This window comes from Botryllus schlosseri, chromosome 2, assembly GCF_051294905.1.
Source record: "Botryllus schlosseri isolate E-star chromosome 2, Bs_hap1, whole genome shotgun sequence".
Classification (NCBI taxonomy): Eukaryota; Metazoa; Chordata; class Ascidiacea; order Stolidobranchia; family Styelidae; genus Botryllus; species Botryllus schlosseri.
Genome location: NC_137237.1, coordinates 32,053,446 through 32,075,253, shown reverse-complemented (window position 1 = coordinate 32,075,253; position 21,808 = coordinate 32,053,446). Strand labels below are relative to the sequence as shown.

The following is a 21,808-nucleotide window of genomic DNA, read 5'->3' as shown; positions in this document are numbered from 1 at the left end:
AAGATGTTTAATTATTATTGAGTGGTCCTACCTTTTCAAACACGATTCACTCGGCTCAACCGGTCAATCTAATTACGTGAGGAGTGAGAGGATAAAAATTGATACCAATATATTTTCAATTCCCGATTATATTGACCGATTCAATCATGAATTATGGAAATTTTTCGCGCTTCGCGCGATTAGTCGAGTGAAGCTGCCTAAAACGGACACCCGATTTAGATGATAAATAGCGGCAAACAGCCATCTAGCCTGAGAGGGCCAAGAGCAACGTTGGGGGGAGAGGGCTGACGAAGTGCTGTTACGGCCCTGGGTATTGATAACTAATTTACGGATAGGTGTGCAAGTGTGAAACAAGAGACTCACGATTGAATACGCCGAGATGCGTACTGCTTAGACGGCAAAAAAACAGTATAATTGGTAGTCCTATAGCTCGCGACCCAAGCGTCCGAATAATTTAATATGACGGTGTTTATCGAAAGGAGGTGTCGCACTGATTCCAAAAATACGAATTGAAATCTCGCCAGGGCAATAAAACTACTCCGAAATGCCCAGCAAAGGTTGATTGTTCTGAACAACGGGAGCGCGGTAACACAATGGCTAATGCCGTCAAGCGAATGATCGGAACGATGCGAATTTTCATATTTTGGTGACTATTCTGGGTTCCTTACATTGCCCTGGTATTCGTGCGGCCCCGACCGTACTCTGACATTCTAAATTTGGCCCTGCCACCGAAAAAGGTTGGGAACCACTGATTTACACTATAGCAATCTACATCCCATTGGATAGGTGGTTTGGATAATTCGTAATCGCCGTATAATCGAAGATGACTAAAATTCTTACCTAAGCGTAATGAAATTGGTGCCCCCGGCATTCGCTTTCGCATAAAATCCAAAGTAATACTGTATTGCCCGGAAAGCGTGACCAGGGAAAGCATTCGCACAGACAACATAGTGCATGATTGGGCAATTTATAAGACCACAAATAGTCACGAATACCGACAACATCAAATTAATACAGGATATCAAGTGGATACGAAAGTGGAATTAATCAATTTAATTGGGCTATATTGGCTGTAAGTGGTCAGTCGCGCATATGTGCGACTTGAAGGATTATCGCATCCCTCTATAAAAGCACTAGGCACCATGCTTATTTACAGATTCAAATATTAAATTTAGCGGGCAAAGAATTCGAAATATCGAACGCAAAATGTTGGTGGCAAGATTACTCCTTTTAGTTGCATTGGTGTCGGTGTCCCAGGCGACGTTTTTCTCGATTTTCGGTAAGATGTTAACAATATGTATTCGTACACGATCTGATCAGACTCTAATGTATAAGCTGATGTATCGTGACCTAAGCTTCGGGCTCTCAGAGATTGAATGAAGCTCCGAATACCTGAATGCAAACAACGAGCTTGACCCTCCATACCACATTCTTCTTATAGGTAATATGTTCCGTGTCGCTGAAGATTGAAAAATTGCCAATAGATTGGTAATTTGCATGGATTAAAAGCAGTATTACTATACGTAGAGCGAAACATGTATCTACGATTGATATACCGTTACTACCACTTCTTCGGTTTGCGCAGTATGAGACCATGCGGAAGACTATATGTCTATGGCTATCATACGTCCTCCTATAGTATAGGATTTGTCCTCATATTAGAATAATTGTCCTCCCTTCGCCCAATTGTCCTTCTTGTTGAAAATTTGTCCTCCATTTTTAGCCTGAAATGCCCCAAAAGACCACGAAAGACGTTATATTTTGGGCTAAAACATAGACGACAGGATACGCGGGAGTCAGATCGGAAAAAATAATTTTTTTAGTTAACACAACAAGATTTCCAATAAATATTTCAAAGTCAGCTGTTTTCAATTTCGGTAAACTAACTTTTATGATTTGAAATAAGTTTCCTCCTTTTCCTATTCCGAAATATGGTAACCCTATATATGTCAACGTAAGACCTTAGTAGCTTTCACACTCTATTTAACGTCCACTTGCGAATGAATATAACTTTATTAGTTACACGAGCTTTCGGAGCGCTGCTCCTTCATCAGGTGTCAAAGCGAAAGTAACGCAAAAAGAGCAACGCAAAAATATTTTCAATTTGAACATATGCATATTATGACATCATAGGGAATGAGAAATTCTAGATACTGAAGTCGCGTACTCTATGACGTCATAGACACAAATATCAAGTTTTGATTTGAAATGCAAATAGTGAGTTGTGTGCCTAAAATCGGATTGGATAAGGTGTTTATATGCTAATTTGAAAGGAACAAAATTTGTTAAGTCAAGCATTCATGGTGTAGTGAGACATACATCCTCTATCTATATTCAGCCCTTGTCGGAAAGTATCAAATTTGTCGATATATTTTTGTTCTGTAGCCTTGCGGAGAGTAGCGTCTTCCATGTTCCCGACCAATACATTGATAGTCATGTCGCTCTCCGAGTGCCCAGCGGAAGAAAAATGATCACCGACAGGCTTCGATTTGTTACCTTTCGAGATATCATGTCGGTGACCATTTACTCTCTTGTGGAGAGGTTGACTGGTTTCTCCTACGTACCATGCATTCGTACATCCTTTTCGACAGCGAATCAAATATACGACATTACTTGATTTACAAGTAAAATGGCCTTTGATGTTGTGCCGGGCGGGTCCTCTTGTAATCACGGTGCTGTGATTGAGAATAGCACACGTCTTGCATGATGGCTGTCCGCAATTTTCCACGCCATTTTCTCGTCTTGACCGAGGTAGCCTACTATTTACCAAAATGTTACGCAAGTTGCGTGGTTGCCGGATGGCTAAAATAGGTCTTCTCGGGAATACTTCATTGCATTTCGGATCGTTGATTAGTATTCGCTGATGTTTTCGTAAAATTTTACGGATCTTTTCTGCTCCCGGGAAATATGTAGTGACCAGCGGCACTCTGCGATCTTGTGTTTCCTCATTTCGACTGCAATCAAGGAGCTTCTCTCGTGGTACATTGAGGGCCCTTTTTATTTGATTCCTTATCAGCTGTTGATCGTAGCCAGATTTGATTAGTTCGTGTTTCAAAACTTCCAAATGTTCATTTTTGTCCTCTTTCTTCGAGCAAATTTTATGGATTCGAAGGGCTTTGCTGTAGACTATTCCTTTTTTACAGTGTACTGGATGGAAACTGTGGTAGTTTAAAATCTTACCAGAGTCCGTTGGTTTACGGTAGAGTGACGTGAAAATGCGACCTTCTTCGATGTTGACAAGCGTGTCGAGGAATGAAACTGCAGTCATCGAGCTCTCCATGGTCAGACGAATGTTAGGGTGAAAGTCGTTTATTGAATCATGAAACTTTTTCAGTGACTGTTCTCCATGGGTCCATATCATGAAAATGTCGTCGATGTATCTCGTATAAAATATTGGCCGCAATGTTTGTGTCTCCATGAAATCCTCCTCAAAATGATGCATGAAAAGATTTGCGTATTGCGGAGCAAATTTCGTGCCCATTGCCGTTCCTTGAAGCTGTAGAAAGATCTCTTCGTTGAATTCGAACGTGTTGTGAGTTAACGTGAAGCCGATAAGTTCCATGATGCTTTTCTTTAAAGGATGTCCAATTTCTGCAAGAGATCTCTCCACAGCCTCCATGCCATCCTTATGAGGAATACTTGTATACAGGGATGATACGTCCATGGTGACTAATATCGTTCCTGATACTAAGTGATTGACATTCATGAGTTTGTTCAAAAAGTCCGTGGTGTCACGACAAAAACTTGGTGTGCTTTTCACCAACGGTTTAAGGTGTTTTTCCACGTATCCAGATATGTCTTCCGTTATAGTTTTGTTGCATGACACGATGGGGCGTCCAGGAATATTCTCTTTGTGCAGCTTCGGTAGAAGATAGAAGCGGCCAAGAGAGGGATCAGACGGGATATTGATCTTTGATTTCTCGTCTTCTTCCATATCCAAGGATTTTATAATTTTCTTTAATCGTTTCGTGTGTTCTTTCGTTGGGTCACAATATAGTTTCTGATACGACACGGAGTCGTTCAACTGTCTGTAGCCTTCTTCTAAATAGTCTTTCAGGTCCATGACGACTACTTTTCCTCCTTTATCAGCAGGCTTGATTACGATGCTCTCTTCCTGTTTGAGTTCTGTGATTGCCTTTTTCTGCTCCTTCGTAAGATTTTCGTTGTAGTTTCTGTTGAGGTGTTTCGACTTACTAATGAATGTAGCGTTAATTTGGTTGTGGAAACTTTCTAGATATTTGTCCAAATTGTTGTTTTCGCCCTGAGGTGCCCTCCATCTTATGTTTTTCTTGGGCTTCTTGTTAATAATTTGTTCAGTTATCTCGTTTCCATTCTGAGAAGCTTCAATTTCCGGATTGACATCGTAAAAATGGTACTTGTTCCTCATTCTTCTGTCGAATTCATCGGCGTCTCCAGCTAACACGTAAGGATCTAGTTTTTGAGTAGGGCAGAATTTCAAATTAAGACTGAGAACATCGATTTGAGACTGCGTCAAGGTTTTGCTAGACAGGTTAGCAACGGCTATATCCGATTTATTACTTTTAGCTGTGGCGCCCGGTGGCAGTGAAATTTCGGATTTTTCCTTTTCCATTACCAATTGCGTGATTTTTTTCTCTTTTTGAAGTATCATACCTTTGACTTCGTTTGTCGAAATTTGTTTAGCCAATTCACGCAAATCTCCTTGTAATTTGCGATCATCAACTAGATTTATGGTGCCTTCAATATCGTACCTGAACTTTGCTCGGCTTCGATAGTGAATATCAGTCAGATGTGACATCAATTTCTTCGACATTCGCCGAGCCAAGTTTTCTGAGTACGTGGTCTTGAAAGTGTTGCGTAGTGGGTTTTGAATTCGTAGACCCTTCGGGATGAGGTCGCGCTTTTTACATTCCAATAGAAAAAAAATATCAGCGTTTTTGCGAGCAATCTTCTTGGCGATTCTTTCCACTTTAATTCGGCATTTTCTGGTGTGATCCATAGTTGAATACTTGGTTGCGCCGATAGCAGACGATATATATAAACGTAAGACCTTAGTAGCTTTCACACTCTATTTAACGTCCACTTGCGAATGAATATAACTTTATTAGTTACACGAGCTTTCGGAGCGCTGCTCCTTCATCAGGTGTCAAAGCGAAAGTAACGCAAAAAGAGCAACGCAAAAATATTTTCAATTTGAACATATGCATATTATGACATCATAGGGAATGAGAAATTCTAGATACTGAAGTCGCGTACTCTATGACGTCATAGACACAAATATCAAGTTTTGATTTGAAATGCAAATAGTGAGTTGTGTGCCTAAAATCGGATTGGATAAGGTGTTTATATGCTAATTTGAAAGGAACAAAATTTGTTAAGTCAAGCATTCATGGTGTAGTGAGACATACATCCTCTATCTATATTCAGCCCTTGTCGGAAAGTATCAAATTTGTCGATATATTTTTGTTCTGTAGCCTTGCGGAGAGTAGCGTCTTCCATGTTCCCGACCAATACATTGATAGTCATGTCGCTCTCCGAGTGCCCAGCGGAAGAAAAATGATCACCGACAGGCTTCGATTTGTTACCTTTCGAGATATCATGTCGGTGACCATTTACTCTCTTGTGGAGAGGTTGACTGGTTTCTCCTACGTACCATGCATTCGTACATCCTTTTCGACAGCGAATCAAATATACGACATTACTTGATTTACAAGTAAAATGGCCTTTGATGTTGTGCCGGGCGGGTCCTCTTGTAATCACGGTGCTGTGATTGAGAATAGCACACGTCTTGCATGATGGCTGTCCGCAATTTTCCACGCCATTTTCTCGTCTTGACCGAGGTAGCCTACTATTTACCAAAATGTTACGCAAGTTGCGTGGTTGCCGGATGGCTAAAATAGGTCTTCTCGGGAATACTTCATTGCATTTCGGATCGTTGATTAGTATTCGCTGATGTTTTCGTAAAATTTTACGGATCTTTTCTGCTCCCGGGAAATATGTAGTGACCAGCGGCACTCTGCGATCTTGTGTTTCCTCATTTCGACTGCAATCAAGGAGCTTCTCTCGTGGTACATTGAGGGCCCTTTTTATTTGATTCCTTATCAGCTGTTGATCGTAGCCAGATTTGATTAGTTCGTGTTTCAAAACTTCCAAATGTTCATTTTTGTCCTCTTTCTTCGAGCAAATTTTATGGATTCGAAGGGCTTTGCTGTAGACTATTCCTTTTTTACAGTGTACTGGATGGAAACTGTGGTAGTTTAAAATCTTACCAGAGTCCGTTGGTTTACGGTAGAGTGACGTGAAAATGCGACCTTCTTCGATGTTGACAAGCGTGTCGAGGAATGAAACTGCAGTCATCGAGCTCTCCATGGTCAGACGAATGTTAGGGTGAAAGTCGTTTATTGAATCATGAAACTTTTTCAGTGACTGTTCTCCATGGGTCCATATCATGAAAATGTCGTCGATGTATCTCGTATAAAATATTGGCCGCAATGTTTGTGTCTCCATGAAATCCTCCTCAAAATGATGCATGAAAAGATTTGCGTATTGCGGAGCAAATTTCGTGCCCATTGCCGTTCCTTGAAGCTGTAGAAAGATCTCTTCGTTGAATTCGAACGTGTTGTGAGTTAACGTGAAGCCGATAAGTTCCATGATGCTTTTCTTTAAAGGATGTCCAATTTCTGCAAGAGATCTCTCCACAGCCTCCATGCCATCCTTATGAGGAATACTTGTATACAGGGATGATACGTCCATGGTGACTAATATCGTTCCTGATACTAAGTGATTGACATCGACATATGTCGACATAGGCGATTTGTTTGACACCGATAGTGGCACGTTCGATTAATTTGCTTTCTTTTTCACACTGTCTGTGTAACCGGAACCGGGGTTATAACCTGCCTTCTCTTCGTCACCAAGCCTTCACGGATAAACGTGCATGTTTTTACGACCAAATGAACTTGATTAGTGTCGAATTCTAGCTTCAGTGACGTGATTCTGTACATAAATACTTACATTATAGCGTGATATGCGTGTGAGTTTTGAGATGAGATTAAGTTGTAAAGCACGCCAGGATTCGCGCCCTTCGAAAGTCGTCGGAGCAACCCTCGAGTTAAGAACCTCTAATATAATCAGTACTTCATTATTTAGGTAAACGGTGCCGGAACTGCAGTGGTGGAAAATGCATTTTAGGGAAATGCATTTGCAAGTTTCCATTCTTCCTTTTCAAGAACGAATGCCTTAGTAAGTATTATGCGAGTAGCACGCGGTTTTCATGGTGTCGAAATTCCAATGTGACCGCGACATGGCCAGGCGGAGATCTCCAATTAAACGATAATGATTTGATAGACTGTTTGCTTCCGTTATTCGCCCAAGATTACCAAACATTTGGATATGATTACGGTATCAATGATATATTCAAATTGAGGTTCTGCATGCTCTTGCAAAACGTGGACGACGGTGCGTAAAGTATGACTATCAATGTGTCGACTGTCGACACGACGTCGAAGGTTCTTGGAGTTGAGAGGGATATCCATATGGGGAAGGCATTCAGTCACATAGCTTTATCATCAATCTTCGCTTAGCTAATCAAGACCATATTTCCGTCTGGAAGAACAATTTCGCCTGTGCTTCATTTCATAGGCTGAATTATATTCCCAATAATCAATCAATCAACTTATACTTCGATGTCGCCCATGCATTATTTCTCACGCTGAATTATATTTACAGACCCATGTAAATCGTGTGGAGCCAATTCAATCTGCAAGAACCGCCAATGTGTTTGCAGAGACGGGTTCTTCCGCAAAAACAATCGATGTGTTGGTAAGGCTTCTCTTGTAGTGTTGTAAATCTACACAACTGTGAAAATAGAGAGGGCATTTACTGGGGACGGTGCGAACCCCTGAAAGGTTCAGGTTCGCATGAACGCGAATTTTTTTGAAAGGTTATATGTGAACGCGAACGCGATTTCAGTGCATTTCAGTGAAGTGATTTATTAATATACATGATATCTAGCGACGACTCAGGCCACATTATGCCACAATGCTGAAGTACATGCTGACTTTTTAATCGTCACCAAATGTATGAACTGCAGCAATGAAATGCTCTAATATTTCTCTAATATCAATATCTTCCGTCACTTTGCCAATAATTTTGACGAGGACTTGGAACATATTATAGGCTCATGTATTAACTGTCTAGGCCAGACCAGGCAATGTATTCGGATTCTCACTATTGCTACAATGATGTTGAGCAGAGTGTAAAACGGGTTTCTATTATGATACAATTGTTTTATTATACAATAAAGAAATTAAATCAAGATGGATTCCGTACGGCTGTTAGATTTTTTATATTAGAAAACGATGTATTCTTTATATCAATTCCATTGATTGGTTGAATAAGCATCATTCGCTGACTACCTACATGTAGTGTATTTCGTTCTCGATGATGTGTAATTGCGGGTCAAGCTCACATCAGAGAGTCACTAAATATTGACAAACGAGGAAACGAGCAAGCCTTTGTAACAAAGTAAGTAAAATATTTGAGATTGGCAAGGTGCATGCTCGGTTAGTGTTGATTTTTTATGCTGCCAGTGCCATGCATAGAATTGTCCGAAGTTGAAATGCAAGAAATTTCAACCAAAGATGTTATATTGACGTGTGAAATTGTTATATATGAAAAAGATTCATAGTGCAGAATTTACCAAAGTTCCTTTGTGAACGCGAACCTCTAAATTTCTGAGGTTCACACACAGAACGCGAACGTGAACCTCGCGTTCACACCATCCTTATTAGCCCTGTACCTTCTACGTAGGCTACTACATATGGTAACGTAATGAGTTATGTGATCGGAAATGGCTCGTGAAAGTCATAAATAAAAGTTTCTCACTGGAACGAAGACTGAAATATACATTTGTGATTTTCAAAAAGAAGCTGCGGTAAAGCCCGATGTGTTTTATATGTATTCAACTATACGTCATCTTATAAAAAAAAAGCTGTTTGACGATACCTTGCCGTCATTTCAAGACTTATACACTTATGCCCCTATTAGACCTTGGTAAACTTCGACAAATATTTGAATGTTGTAATTTCCGACGTTCCACCCGAATAAAAAAATATTTTTTAATGATTAACGCTGCGTAAGTCATCATGACTCATGAATATGATATCACAAATGAATATGGATATTTGGACATCAATAATATTGAATTGAACCTGTCCATTTAATGTTTAAGTGATTATGATATGTTAACAAAACTATACTTGAGCAATTATTAGAAGTGTAACGCAGTGTACTATTGTAGCCCGTTGAGGTGGTAGCCAACGCATATGAGATCATTAAACTGGCCACGGTGATGGTCCGGCAGCTGTATCAAACGTTGAGTCTTTAATTGTTCGACAAGAATGACAGTTCATTTTGTTGATTCACAATTCGGAGTGAACATAAATTAACTCAGTGGAGTGAACATAAATTTACTCAGCCGCCACTAATTCTGATCATGAATCATCGCCTATAAATAACATATGTGTTACATCTTATAGATAGATCGATATCACCCATGCAATACTTCTTACGCTGAGTTTTGTTCGCAGATCCGTGTAGCACGTGTGGTGCTAATTCATTCTGCAGAAACCGCCAATGTCTTTGCAGAGATGGGTTCATCCGCGTCAATGGTCAATGTATTGGTAAGATATACCTTGGACTATTGTATATCAATCCTAAGTTCTAAATATCAAACTGGGCATACACCCACTATGTCAGTGGTGGCCAAACTATGGTCCGCGGGCCGCATTCGGCCCGCAACGGCGTTCTGTGTGGCCCGCGAGAATCTGAAGAAACATTTTAAAAATATTGATAAAATGTGTACTTGAATCGAATTAATGCAGAGACTTGATTAAACTTTTTCTTGGTATATTCCATCATGATAATTCTATGGCGGTAGTTGTCATACTGAGTGCTTTGGGGTGTGAAAGCATCTGAAGAGGGCGCGAAGCTGAGCTCAACTGAATACTTTTTTCGCGCTCCGCGCGATTTATATACAATTCATTATTGTTGCTCTGTATTTAGTCTAAATTTCATATTTAGAAATCTCTCGTCCACAGTCGTAACCTTCCAAGCCATCAAACTATCCGTATTCTAGCAACCTGGTTACGTTTTGTGATGGGACGATAAGGGGAGGGGGTCGAAATCTTTCACCATCATACGGGGGGGGGCGTGTCTTAAAAAGTTTGAGAACCACTGTTGTAAGGTAAATACTTTTATGTTCAATTTCTGGCGCGACAACCCGATCTCAAGGCCCGCGCAGTTTAAAAGGTTTCAACAGCTAAACATCACACAAATGATAAACGAGATTGACATAATTCGGATTACGAGTGTGATTTCAGATTGCCCACTCCAGTTATCATTATTTCACTGATGTGCTTATAAAAACGATTCGCGCGTGGCTTCGTTCTCTGTATGCGTAGAATTAGGGTATTAATATTTTATCTACATATAGTAGAAGAAGCGTGTTTGAAGCTAACATGGTTACGATGCTGTCAGCAATGTGTGTCCTGGAACTGTACCCAAAGTGGAATTAGTAAATATATGAACAGATCGCTGCTCACAGATTCAAATTTCAATCCTGTTCCAAGAATCGGGACAACCGACATTCATTTCTATAGTTTTGACAAATTGGTTATTGAGGTCGACCAGCCTATGAAATCTTGCCACTGTTTCTGACGCGTGTACGATATCATCAAAGCAATGTTTGGTTTGGTTTCAATAAGCATATCTCTATGTCATCACATATAATCAAATACCAATATTGCGTTTTGGTTGATAATCCCAATTTTATAAGTGCGGCCCGCAAATGAATTCAGATGTTGTATGCGGCCCGCGAGCTCAAAAGTTTGCCCACCCCTTCACTATGTCCTGAATGGCATGACATATTGAGTGATGTGAAAGGAAATGAACATAAGAGGTCTTCATTTTCGTCCAGTCCTAATCACGGTCTCATTACCGAAAATAAGGATAACTATATGCGGATATCGACTATCGTATGGGAAATATATTTATCTGTATTTTACCTGCCTGTTGGTTTATAACCTCTTAGCGATCACCACTTTCAGTGGGTAATGTATACTTCATTTGCCAGTTATATCACCGTCGTTTTAACTAGGCTATATCAATAAAGTAGTTGAATCTCCAGCCAATCATATTCATTACTGTTTTTTTATTAATGGCAATTCATTTATTCAAACGCTATCACAGGTCAATCTCAAGATAACATCTCGTGATTACGTCGTCACCTTCACTTTATGGGTTTCTGTAACACGATGTTGGGTCATGGCGTAGTGAATGAATTTTTCCGTAAATACTAATAATAATAAAGTAGTCAAAAGTTAAATTTGGATTTGAGCGGCTTCTACCGGTCGGCATTGAGCCAAAATTCGCGCGTAGCGTTTTTAAGCAGCCTTACAATTGAATCAGTGAAACCGTGTAATTTGGAAAAATGTTTTACATCTAGAGAAGCAGATTGTCTGATGGCGGAATGATGATGTATTTAAACATCGACTTCTCACAGACCCCCCCCCCCCGATACTGGTTCGGAACCCTACTTTATGAACCTCTAGCATGTAGGCCTGTAGGGCGTGTACCTTCTTTGCACTTAATGTGATGACGTAAAGAGTTAAATGAAAGTAAATGGACGGAAATAGTTTTCAATAAACTTTTTCACTGGAACGAGCTATGGCGAGATAGCGTAATGGTATAATCAACAGCTGCAACACCAATGGGTTGCGGGTTCGACTCCAAAATTCCTACCTAAGTGTTGGGGGTATATCTAGGCTCCTACTCGCCATCGCATCCGTGTAAGCGGTGTCTTACAAAAAACCCTGCTACAAGTCGGCAGTTACGGAATAAAAATGAGTAATATCGGCCTGGTGTAAATGACCAATGACCATAGTAGTCGACAAACACCACAACTGCCACAAAACAGACAAACAAACTGGAGCGACGACCTAAATATGCCTTCATGTTTCTCAATAATGAGAGTTAGAAAACAACTTCGCACTTTATATGCATTCAATTATATGTCTGTTTTACTAAATAGCTTAAAGATGATAACTTACAAGCACATGTCAAAGAATTCACATATTGGATACATTGGGTCCTTCGTAAAATGCTTGAATTCTGCAATTTCCAGTAGATGTACTCCACATAGATTATTTTGCATCATAGTTCAGACGATAAATACAAATAAATAATGGACACGGATAGGCCAACTGATAGTTCGAGTATATTGAAGTCCACATAGGTGGGAATTTGTACATCAATATTAGGTATGTACAACTTAATTTACAATCTAGCACTGAACAACAGTCGACATGGTGTTACTGTTATATATATATAGAATTGATATGTTCTTCATTGGACTGAAATGACCGCCAACCCAAGCAAAAATAGTATAATAGAATGTTAGATAAACAAATCTCTCAGCGGTGTGTCCGAGTCTTCACGGCTAGCTAGCGTTGACGAGCGTTCCTTGAAGATATCATATTTTAGTAGATGGATGTCGTAGAAACAGCGACTGCAGACAAAACGAAGTTTGCAACAACGGAGACTGTGTTTGCGGGAGAGGATATGTCAGATCTAGCGGCCGCTGCGTTCGTAAGTAGATGCAGGATTTTATAAACGCATGATCTAGGATAGAGTTCCGATAATCCATTCAATTATACACCAAGTGAATGCTATATAAACAAATCTCGCTGAATGTGCTGACGAATTGGTGAACTATATAGCGCATAGGCCTTCCACGGCGAAAAATTGCATCAAACGTATAATTATCGCTGCTAAATTATCTCGGGAAATGAGCGTACAATGTCAGAACTCAAATAAATCATGTTTCACTAATGCTCGGCTGGAAATATTAGAATCACTACTCGATTCGATTACTCGAATCGTTCTGACCAGCTCTGTTGATTAGCGTGAATACATAATATTTTAGTGGATGGATGTCGTAGAAACAGCGACTGCGGACAAAACGAAGACTGCGTAAATGGAGACTGTGTTTGCGAGACAGGATATAGCAGATCTAACGGTCGCTGCGTTCGTAAGTACAACCCGCATTTTACGACGCATAATATATAAGAGATATCTTTTTCATCGAATTTGAGCATGCATTTGTAAAGACTTAGGGAATGTTGGATGGATTAATCTCATAGCATTATATTCTCCATTTCATGGCTAGCTATCGTTGAGTGGCGGTCTTTAAAATATCATATTTTAGTGGACGGGTGTCGCCGAAACAGCGACTGCGGACAAAACGAAGTATGCAAAAACGGAGATTGTGTTTGTGAGAGAGGATATAGCAGATCTAACGGCCGCTGCGTTCGTAAGTGGATATGCTGAATGTTATGGCGCACGCGGAATCTAAATAACTTTTGCTTCCAATTTAGCTAAATTATAGTGCACTGTATAGGATATTTCATCTCAGAAGGCCCTTCCGTTAATGCAAGTCCTGGATTTTTCGTAGTTATGAAGCAAAACTGGATTATGATTTCCCTGTAGCTTAGAAAATTACAAAATAGGTTATCAATCATGTTGCAAATATCATTCATGATGACGTCACCACAGTATGAATGATTTGAAAAGTTCAAATATCGAACATTTATTATGTGACCACAAGTAATATAATCCAAGTCCTACATCAAATTAAGTATAATTTGGTATTTTGAGACCATACCTATTTGGTTGAACTTTGTGACAACGCTGCGGATTGATGATCGAAACTTCACTGATATGTCATTCCAACAAATGTGCGTGTGTTTGGACTAGATGTCTCGTATTATGCTGCGATACAAGGATTTTGGCCTTACGGCCTTCAGTTGTGGAAATGGTATAAAATCGATATCGTCGATATGTTAAAGTCATATTGACAATCAGCGCATAATTTAGCGGCTGAAATAAATCAGTTCTCACTATACCTCACTCGAATTGTTATAATTAACACTCGATTCGGATCACTGTTCTTAGCCCTATTGGCGAGCGTTCTTTGAATATATCATCTTGCAGTCGACGGGTGTCGTGGAGACAGAGACTGCGGTGAAAACGAAGAATGCGAAGACGGAGAATGCGTCTGCGAGAGAGGATATAGCAGATCTAATGGCCGCTGTGTTCGTAAGTTGATACTGCATGTGATGATTGTTGTTGTTGTTTGTGATATTTATGGTGTTTGTCGACTACTATGGTCATCTACACCAGGCCGATATTCTTCATGTTTTCCGTAACTGCCGACTTATAGCACGGCTCACTTCGAAGCTTTTTGTAAGACACCGCTTACGCGGATGAGGTGGCGAGGAGGGGCCTAGATAAACCTCCAACACTTAGGCAGGAATTCTGGAGTGGCCCTCGGTCGGACTCGAACCCACAATGCATCGGTGTTGTAGCTGAGGATTATACCACTACGATATCTCACCACGCGTGTGATGATAATGACGCATTATATCGAATAGCTGTCTTCTTATTGGCCGGCAAGATAGCGTAGTGTCGGAGCGTCCAGCTTCTTGATTGGTAGGTCGTGGACTCAATCCCCTGCCGGGTCAGACTAAGACCTTTTTAGTAACAGCGTTATCCATGGCTTCCCTGCTTGGCGCCAAGCATTATCGGGATAGCATGGGGGGGGGGGTGTGAGACGTGGAAATCCTTATTAGGCTATACGAGTCAGAGTGGTGACCTATTTTTTTATTCTTTTTATCCAACACCACAGAAATATCGTTAAAAAGTGGGTAATTAGGGAGTCGAGTCAGATTGATAACTTTTTTATTTTTTTTATTTCTAGTCAACACCACAGAAGTATCGGAAAAAAGTTGGTAATTAGGGAATCGAGTCAGCGTGAGGACATCTTTTGTTAGTCAACATAACAAGATTTCCAGCAAATATTTCCAAATCAGCTGTTTTCAATTTCGGTAAACTAACTTTTAAGATGTGATGAAAGTGTCCTGCTTTCCCGATTCCAAAATATGGTAACCGTAAGACTATAGTAGAATGTTAGATTTACAAATCCCACAGCTTTGTTTATTTTCAGTTCACGAATCCGTCGCTATAGCTATATACTTGTTGTGTAGGGCTAGGCACAATCGGGAACCGAGTATTAGGTTATAAGAGTCGGGTATCACTCATTAGCGTCACAACAGTGTGAATGAAGCTCAATTATGTACTTTCTATGCGACTGAAAAGAATATAGTGACAGTTCTATGGCAAATTAAAGATAAATTGGGGTTTTTAATAGCCATTTATTTGATTATACCGTGTGACAAGCGTTGTTATGAAGTTATCATATTTTAGTGAATGGGTGTCGTAGAGACAGCGACTGCGGACAAAATGAAGATTGCGAAAACGGTGACTGTGTTTGCGAGAGAGGATATATCAGATCTGACGGCCGCTGTGTTTGTAAGTAGATGCCGAATTTCATGACTCATAATATAAAAAATATAACTTCTTCGTCGGATGTCCGCCAACCCATGCACTTCGACGAATCAACAGCTATATATACAAATCTGACATTGCGTTCGAGATCTTGTGACTTGCTTCCGTTGACGAGCGCTCTTTGACGATATTGTACTTTAGTGGATGGGTGTCGTAGTGACAGCGATTGCGGAGAAAACGAAGATTGCGATGACAGAGAATGTGTTTGCGAGAAAGGATATAGCCGATCTAACGGTCGCTGTGTTCGTAAGTAGATACTGAAATTGATAATGCAAAATATCGAATAGATAGCTTTTTGATTTGAATGAACTGACTAACAAAGTGTTAGATCAGTGGTCCTGAACCTTCTCCCGCCAGCACCCATTTTCAGAAATTTTCATAGTCTGCCCCCCCCCCCCATATATTTTAAGCGTAGTATTAAACACTATGGGTAGAGGTCGTAATCTGGTCGGTCTTAATGGGATTGAACTGTACTGTTGTAAATATGACGAGCTTGAATTGCGTCTGACGACCGCTCGACTAATTAACAGAGATGAGCTGATTTGGAATTTATGTGTCCTAATCCAATCCAAATCCTAAGCTTCAAAGCCTAATCCAAATCCTAATCCAGAACCTTTGTATATTCAAATCCGTGTTTAATACCAATCCGGTTCTAACTTGAATTTCAGAAAATTTGAGGTAATTGGAAATTTTTCTTTCACAACCAACAATTCTGTTGATTCAAGATAACTTGGCATAGGGCTGCACCTCTCATGTTCATCGGCACCGAATGTACCATGGTGTAGTATACTATACCTACATTAATAAGATTGGTCAACACATATTTTTAGGCAGACAAAGTAAGAGTTGTTTGGGGGCTTCGGAAGGGCACTGATTTCGAATATGACCTTAGTTTTTTTCAAATTGGCTCTTGTTGTGGAGATAACTCATGGGGCTATTTTGACCAAATGACTAGATATAAAATTGGCTCAGTCGTACTTAAACTTTAGAAATTCAATCTACTTGTAATTTTTACGCACAGAAGACCCTTTTAAATCAAAATATAGCAACAGCACTATATTTGGGGTAATAGATTTATCATAGTTACAGACTTTCACGGGTATCATGTACGTGCATAAATAAACTCCCGCCATGTATATAACTATTTACCTAGATTATCAAATAACGTGACATTAATTCAATCGGTTTTACGTCAACCACCTATTGTAAATTTGAAATAATCAGTTAGAATATAATATGAATAATTTATTTTAAGACACAATTGTTTTTTGTACGATTTTCGCCTGTAAGCAATTTAGGGCAGTTTCTCGAAAGGTTCCGGCAATGGTCTGCCATAATATGTTCAATTTTTTATCTCATCTGCCGTGATATTTTTCTTTTGTTGTTCTGATGTCTTGGTAGAACCTCTCCCCTATAGGTAATCAACAAGATGATCAGGAAATATATCAAGATGACTGAACAGGACGTGAACTTTTATGCTCATGTTTGTGCTCAAGTTTTCGATATGCAGATACGAATTTTCGGACCAACTGTTTGAAGTTTGGTGCTTTGTGATCATCTAAAAAGTTTCATTTACTACATCTTAGGAGAAATTACATGCAGTGAGCTCCTTCCCAATGTGAAATTGGAATCTTTCATCGGTATTCGAATATACCATATACCAGATTTTATCTTCTCGTTTAAAAGGGTTACTAACTAGGTATACCCACTTTGTTGACTCAGTGGAAAATTATCCATTTACCAGTCAAAAGAAATGTGACACATATGAGTATAGTAGTTAAGCTTTTGAAGGAAAAATTTTATTGTTTTTTACTCCTCATTAATCATGGGAAAATGGCCGACTGATAGAGGAGAATATGTATTTCCGTTGTGAAAAAGTACAATTTTTAGGCTTCACAAACTGCTTTTATGACAAACAAATATTTCGCATCATGTCATGTTAATATTGATAGAATGACTGAGAACGACATGAGGGTTCTTCATAGTCAATTATCCATTTATGCGCAGTATAAAATTAGAAAAAACTACAATTTTCTTCCTACCAAGTGAAATATTTAAGGGTGAATACAGTAATTTTGGGCTTTTTTATGGGTATATACAATTATACATATCTCCTCACAAAGAGCCAATCTGACAAAGCTAACGTGATATTCGGAATCAGCAACCTCAAACACCCCAGAAACGGCTCTCAGATGTTCTGCCTAGAATTTTTTTTCATTTTGTTGATCTGTGTAATTGATCTGAATAAAGTTTGTCGCCATTCGCCACACGACATATCTATCTCCCAGAAAATCGGCAAATCCAATCCAAATCCTAATCCGTTCAGAAAAAATCTTGAATCCGAATCTAATCCTAATCCGACAAAATTTCACAAATCCGTTTTTTTCTAATCCTAATTCTAATCCATGCTCATCTCTGCTAATTAACGATCTAATAATATAACGTATTATTTTCGGGATCAAATCAAAGTTGTTATAACAAATGTAGGATACAGGCTCATACCATAATGATTCGAGCGCCTGCACACACCACGATTTCACTTCTGCAATTGATGTATTGCAGCATTGGGTTTTGTTTTATTGCTTCTTATGTGAATAGGAAATCAACTGAAAATGTGGTATTGACCAATGCTCACACTGAATTTACATCGGTAAAATCGAGGTAATAGCCTACTGCACCTATTGTTCGAGAATTAGCCATGCATAATTGCATATACTCCAAACAAAGCAACGTTTATTTTATAGCGTGCATGTAAGGTTTTGTGGGCCGAAACGCTAAACAGAATCATTCTTTATGGTACGATGATGAAAGATAAAGTCAATTTAATTTTGTAGCTCTCAAATAGAAGGTTTGGTATTGTGTTTAGTCTATCATTTTGTCGAGAATGCTTCAAAGCATGCATTGTATAACGGGCTCTCACTCTCAGAAGTGGCATTGTGCCCCTTTGCCAGATTTTGATACAATACCAAGTTCGAAGCATTTTGTCGAGAAACCCCCTATCTAGTGTGATGGAAGTGCATGTGGACTTGCAGACTTTGTGACCTGAAAGTACGCGCATGAAGCACGTAACCCGCATTTTACACGTATTTTGACAATCACACATTCGTGGAAACATACTGCATGCATAGTCAGTATATTTTGTGCGAATTCGACGAAAAATTTGGACGTTTTTTGTCGAAAGTAAATTTGTAACGAGAATTCAGGAATATATAGGACTATATAGTATATATCCATATTAGAACTACTACACCTTTTACTGCTACACGACTTTTTCTCATCGCCCCATGGTGTCCGAGCGCCCCCTAGCGCCCCCTAAGCGTTTCCGTCCCCTTCCAAACGGCCAAACGCTGATACCAAGGTGCCAAGAGCCACTGTATTAGATCAACAAATTACACATCATTGTGTTTGCGACTTCTTGGCATGCTAGCGTTGACGAGTGTTCTCTGAAAATATAATATTTCAGTCGATGGGTGTCGCGGAGACAGCGACTGTGGAGAAAACGAAGATTGCGATGACGGAGAGTGCGTTTGCGAGAGAGGATACAGCAGATCTAACGGCCTCTGTGTTCGTAAGTAGAGCTAAATTTTCTGATACATCAAAGAGAATATGTATGTTCCTGATCAGACTGAAAGATCCGCCAACCCATGCAATTATGGACTTACAGAATGCTAGATAAAAACATCTCAAAGCATTGTCTGTGTTCGTGACTAGCTAGCGTTGATGAGTAGATCTCGGAATATTCGACCACAAAGAATATAACGAAAGTTCTACATCAAATTAATGATAATTGGGTATTTTCAAGACCATACAGCTAATCCATTGCACTTTGTGGCAATGCTATGTGATGATCAGGACTTCACATATTTGTCGTTTCCACTAGCAGGGGTGGACAACATACGGCCCGCGAAGGGATTTTGTCCGGCCCGCGGACAGTTTTTCGTCTTACATGATAATGTGGGCCGCCGGCCCCAGTCTTCCGAGATTCCCCACTACTTGCTCACATACATTTTAGTGATTGTATGTTTTTATACATATGTATGTCCAGCGAGCGAGGGTGGAGCTTACGCGTAAGCTCGTCGAAGCGAGAAGACTTGCATTATCGGCATTTACGATGTACTGAACCCTAATGTCATTTGTGATAATAATGGCGTTTGTCGACGACAATGGTCATTTACACCAGGCCGATATTTCTTATTTTTGATTCCGTAACCGCCGACTTGTAGCACGGTGCACACTTCTAGGCTTTTATAAGACACCGATTATGCCAGGTGTCGCCAACTCAATACGGGTCGCATGCCAATTTCAAATTTCAAGGCCGCGGCCCGCATGAATTCAATATCGAGATAGACAGGCCGCACAGTTTAACAACCACGCTATCTCGTCACCTACTTAACCCTAATGCATTGATATCTTGGTAAATTTGGGGTACCGGGCTTATTGAACGCCTTGAAATCTTAATGAAGGATTGCACCGTGTGTTGATTGATCAGAGAGAAGCAGACATGGTGGTACCTGTATGACAGGGGTGGCCAACCTGCGGCCGTAGAAGCAAATTTGTGCGGCCGTGGACACGTAATTCAATTAGTAGGTGTTGTCGGCCGTCAACGTATAATTTGAATTTACGAATTGACTCCCGATTTCTTGAAAGATTTTTATTATTCTTGAAAGTTTCTTCGCGCAGCGCGCGATTCAATGCGACTTAATTTTTCGATTTTAATATAGTTGCGCACTTTGCAATCAGAGCCCCAGAGTACAGTTGCGAACAGATGCGCCACATATAGAAATACCGACTCGGAATCGTGTTCTCCTCACTATATCGACAATCCTGACGGGTGGTCAAGACATGCAAAGAACAGCATGCAACAAAGTGACTAATAATAATTGGCATGCCCTGACCGACCCTCCACCAACTCTACCGGTGAATCTGATCACATGGGATGAGAAATAATATGTAGAACTACAAATTTTAATGACGAAATCCATGAATGAATCCGAAAAAAATTTCGCGCTTGGCGCGACTATGAACAGCCTACATTATTTAAGGGATTAGTACGGAGTTCGCCGGAAATGGACATAGACACTCTAACATGAGTATTTGGCGTCCTGCTAGTTCATTACGACTATTCCCTGGAATGCGACCGTAGGCTACATGAGTAGTCGAAATGCGGCCGTGACTGGCAAAAAGATTGACCACCCCTGCTATATGAAAGTGCTGTTCTCAAATCCACATTGTCTTCGTCATTATTGGCGTGAAATGGCTTTGAAGTTCCATTGCTGTCGTTAAAATACATTCATTAAATACGATTTATTCCTGGTATACGTGGATAAATGGGCGAATAATGTATCGATTCAGCAATCCGGCCCGCCAAGTACTTAATTTTCCTATATCCGGCCCGCCGACTTGGAGAAGTTGCCCGCCCCTGCACTATAGTATGGTCCCAGCTTTGGACGACATTTTTCGTATGCTGCGATACGATTAGTCGATGATATAGTCTTCCAATGTGGCAAATAGTATCGAACCTATGACTAAGTTGACAAATTCACACTTGCAAGAACGGTTCAATTTCGCTACTCGATAAAAATCATCTCTCATTACTAGAATATATTCATTAGAATAAATACTGGATTCAGATCCCAGTCACTTTGCTAAGCCACATTGACAAGATTATTTGAAGATAACACATTTTAGAGTATTGGTGCCGTAGAAACAGCGACGGCTGAGAAAACGAAGATTGCGATGATGGAGAATGCGTTTGCGAGACAGGATATAGCAGATCTAACGGCCTCTGTGTTCGAAAGTAGATGTTGAATGTTATTACTCATAATATAGAGTAGATCTGTTCTTGATTGTATTTAAATCTCAGCCAATCCATGTAGTTATAGACAAATAAAGTATTAGATCAGTGGTTCTTTACCTTGCCCACAGCGCCCCCCAGGGGGCGCTGGCGATCTTGAAGGGGGGCGGAAACGCTCAGGGGGCGATATGGGGGGCGCTGGGCTCAGGGGGGCGGTATGGGGGGCGCTGGAGAAAAATGGCTTCGCAGTAGATGATGTGTTGATAGGACATATCCTTAATGAGTATTCAGAGCAAATTAACACCGAAAACTTCGTTACATATAGCCTTCAAATACATATAGGTTTAATTGTCCGTGGGCGCCTAAATGACTGACATCAAATGTTCCTGTCTTGGCAATCTGAACCCCAAAAGACGAATTCCATATGGCAGGGAAAAATTAAATGTCAGTGAAGAAATACCAATTTGAAATCGTGTGCGTCTTTTAGTTTAGGTTAGTACGATTGGGCGACAGGGATATTCCTGTTAGGCGATATCCCCGTTGAGCGATTCTATATTTTTTGTTACTGCA

The 21,808-nt window shown here is 40.1% G+C and overlaps 1 protein-coding gene across 3 annotated transcripts in view; it reads left to right on the top strand.

Moving 5' to 3' along the window:
* Positions 1–1,140: 1,140 nt before the first annotated feature.
* The window catches only part of LOC145458142 (uncharacterized), a 28,668-nt gene continuing 8,000 nt past the window's right edge, over positions 1,141–21,808 (top strand). Inside the window, exons 1-11 of one of the 3 annotated variants that reach the window (XM_080336504.1) lie at positions 1,141–1,279; positions 7,129–7,221; positions 7,708–7,800; positions 9,570–9,662; positions 12,523–12,627; positions 12,965–13,069; positions 13,247–13,351; positions 14,032–14,136; positions 15,304–15,408; positions 15,586–15,690; positions 18,908–19,012. In XM_080336504.1, the coding sequence (XP_080192630.1) occupies positions 1,207–1,279; positions 7,129–7,221; positions 7,708–7,800; positions 9,570–9,662; positions 12,523–12,627; positions 12,965–13,069; positions 13,247–13,351; positions 14,032–14,136; positions 15,304–15,408; positions 15,586–15,690; positions 18,908–19,012 (1,087 nt within the window). In that variant the 5' untranslated portion in view covers positions 1,141–1,206. The remainder of the gene's footprint in view (positions 1,280–7,128; positions 7,222–7,707; positions 7,801–9,569; positions 9,663–12,522; positions 12,628–12,964; positions 13,070–13,246; positions 13,352–14,031; positions 14,137–15,303; positions 15,409–15,585; positions 15,691–18,907; positions 19,013–21,808) is intronic. The other 2 variants (XM_080336511.1, XM_080336516.1) reach the window with 2 other exon arrangements.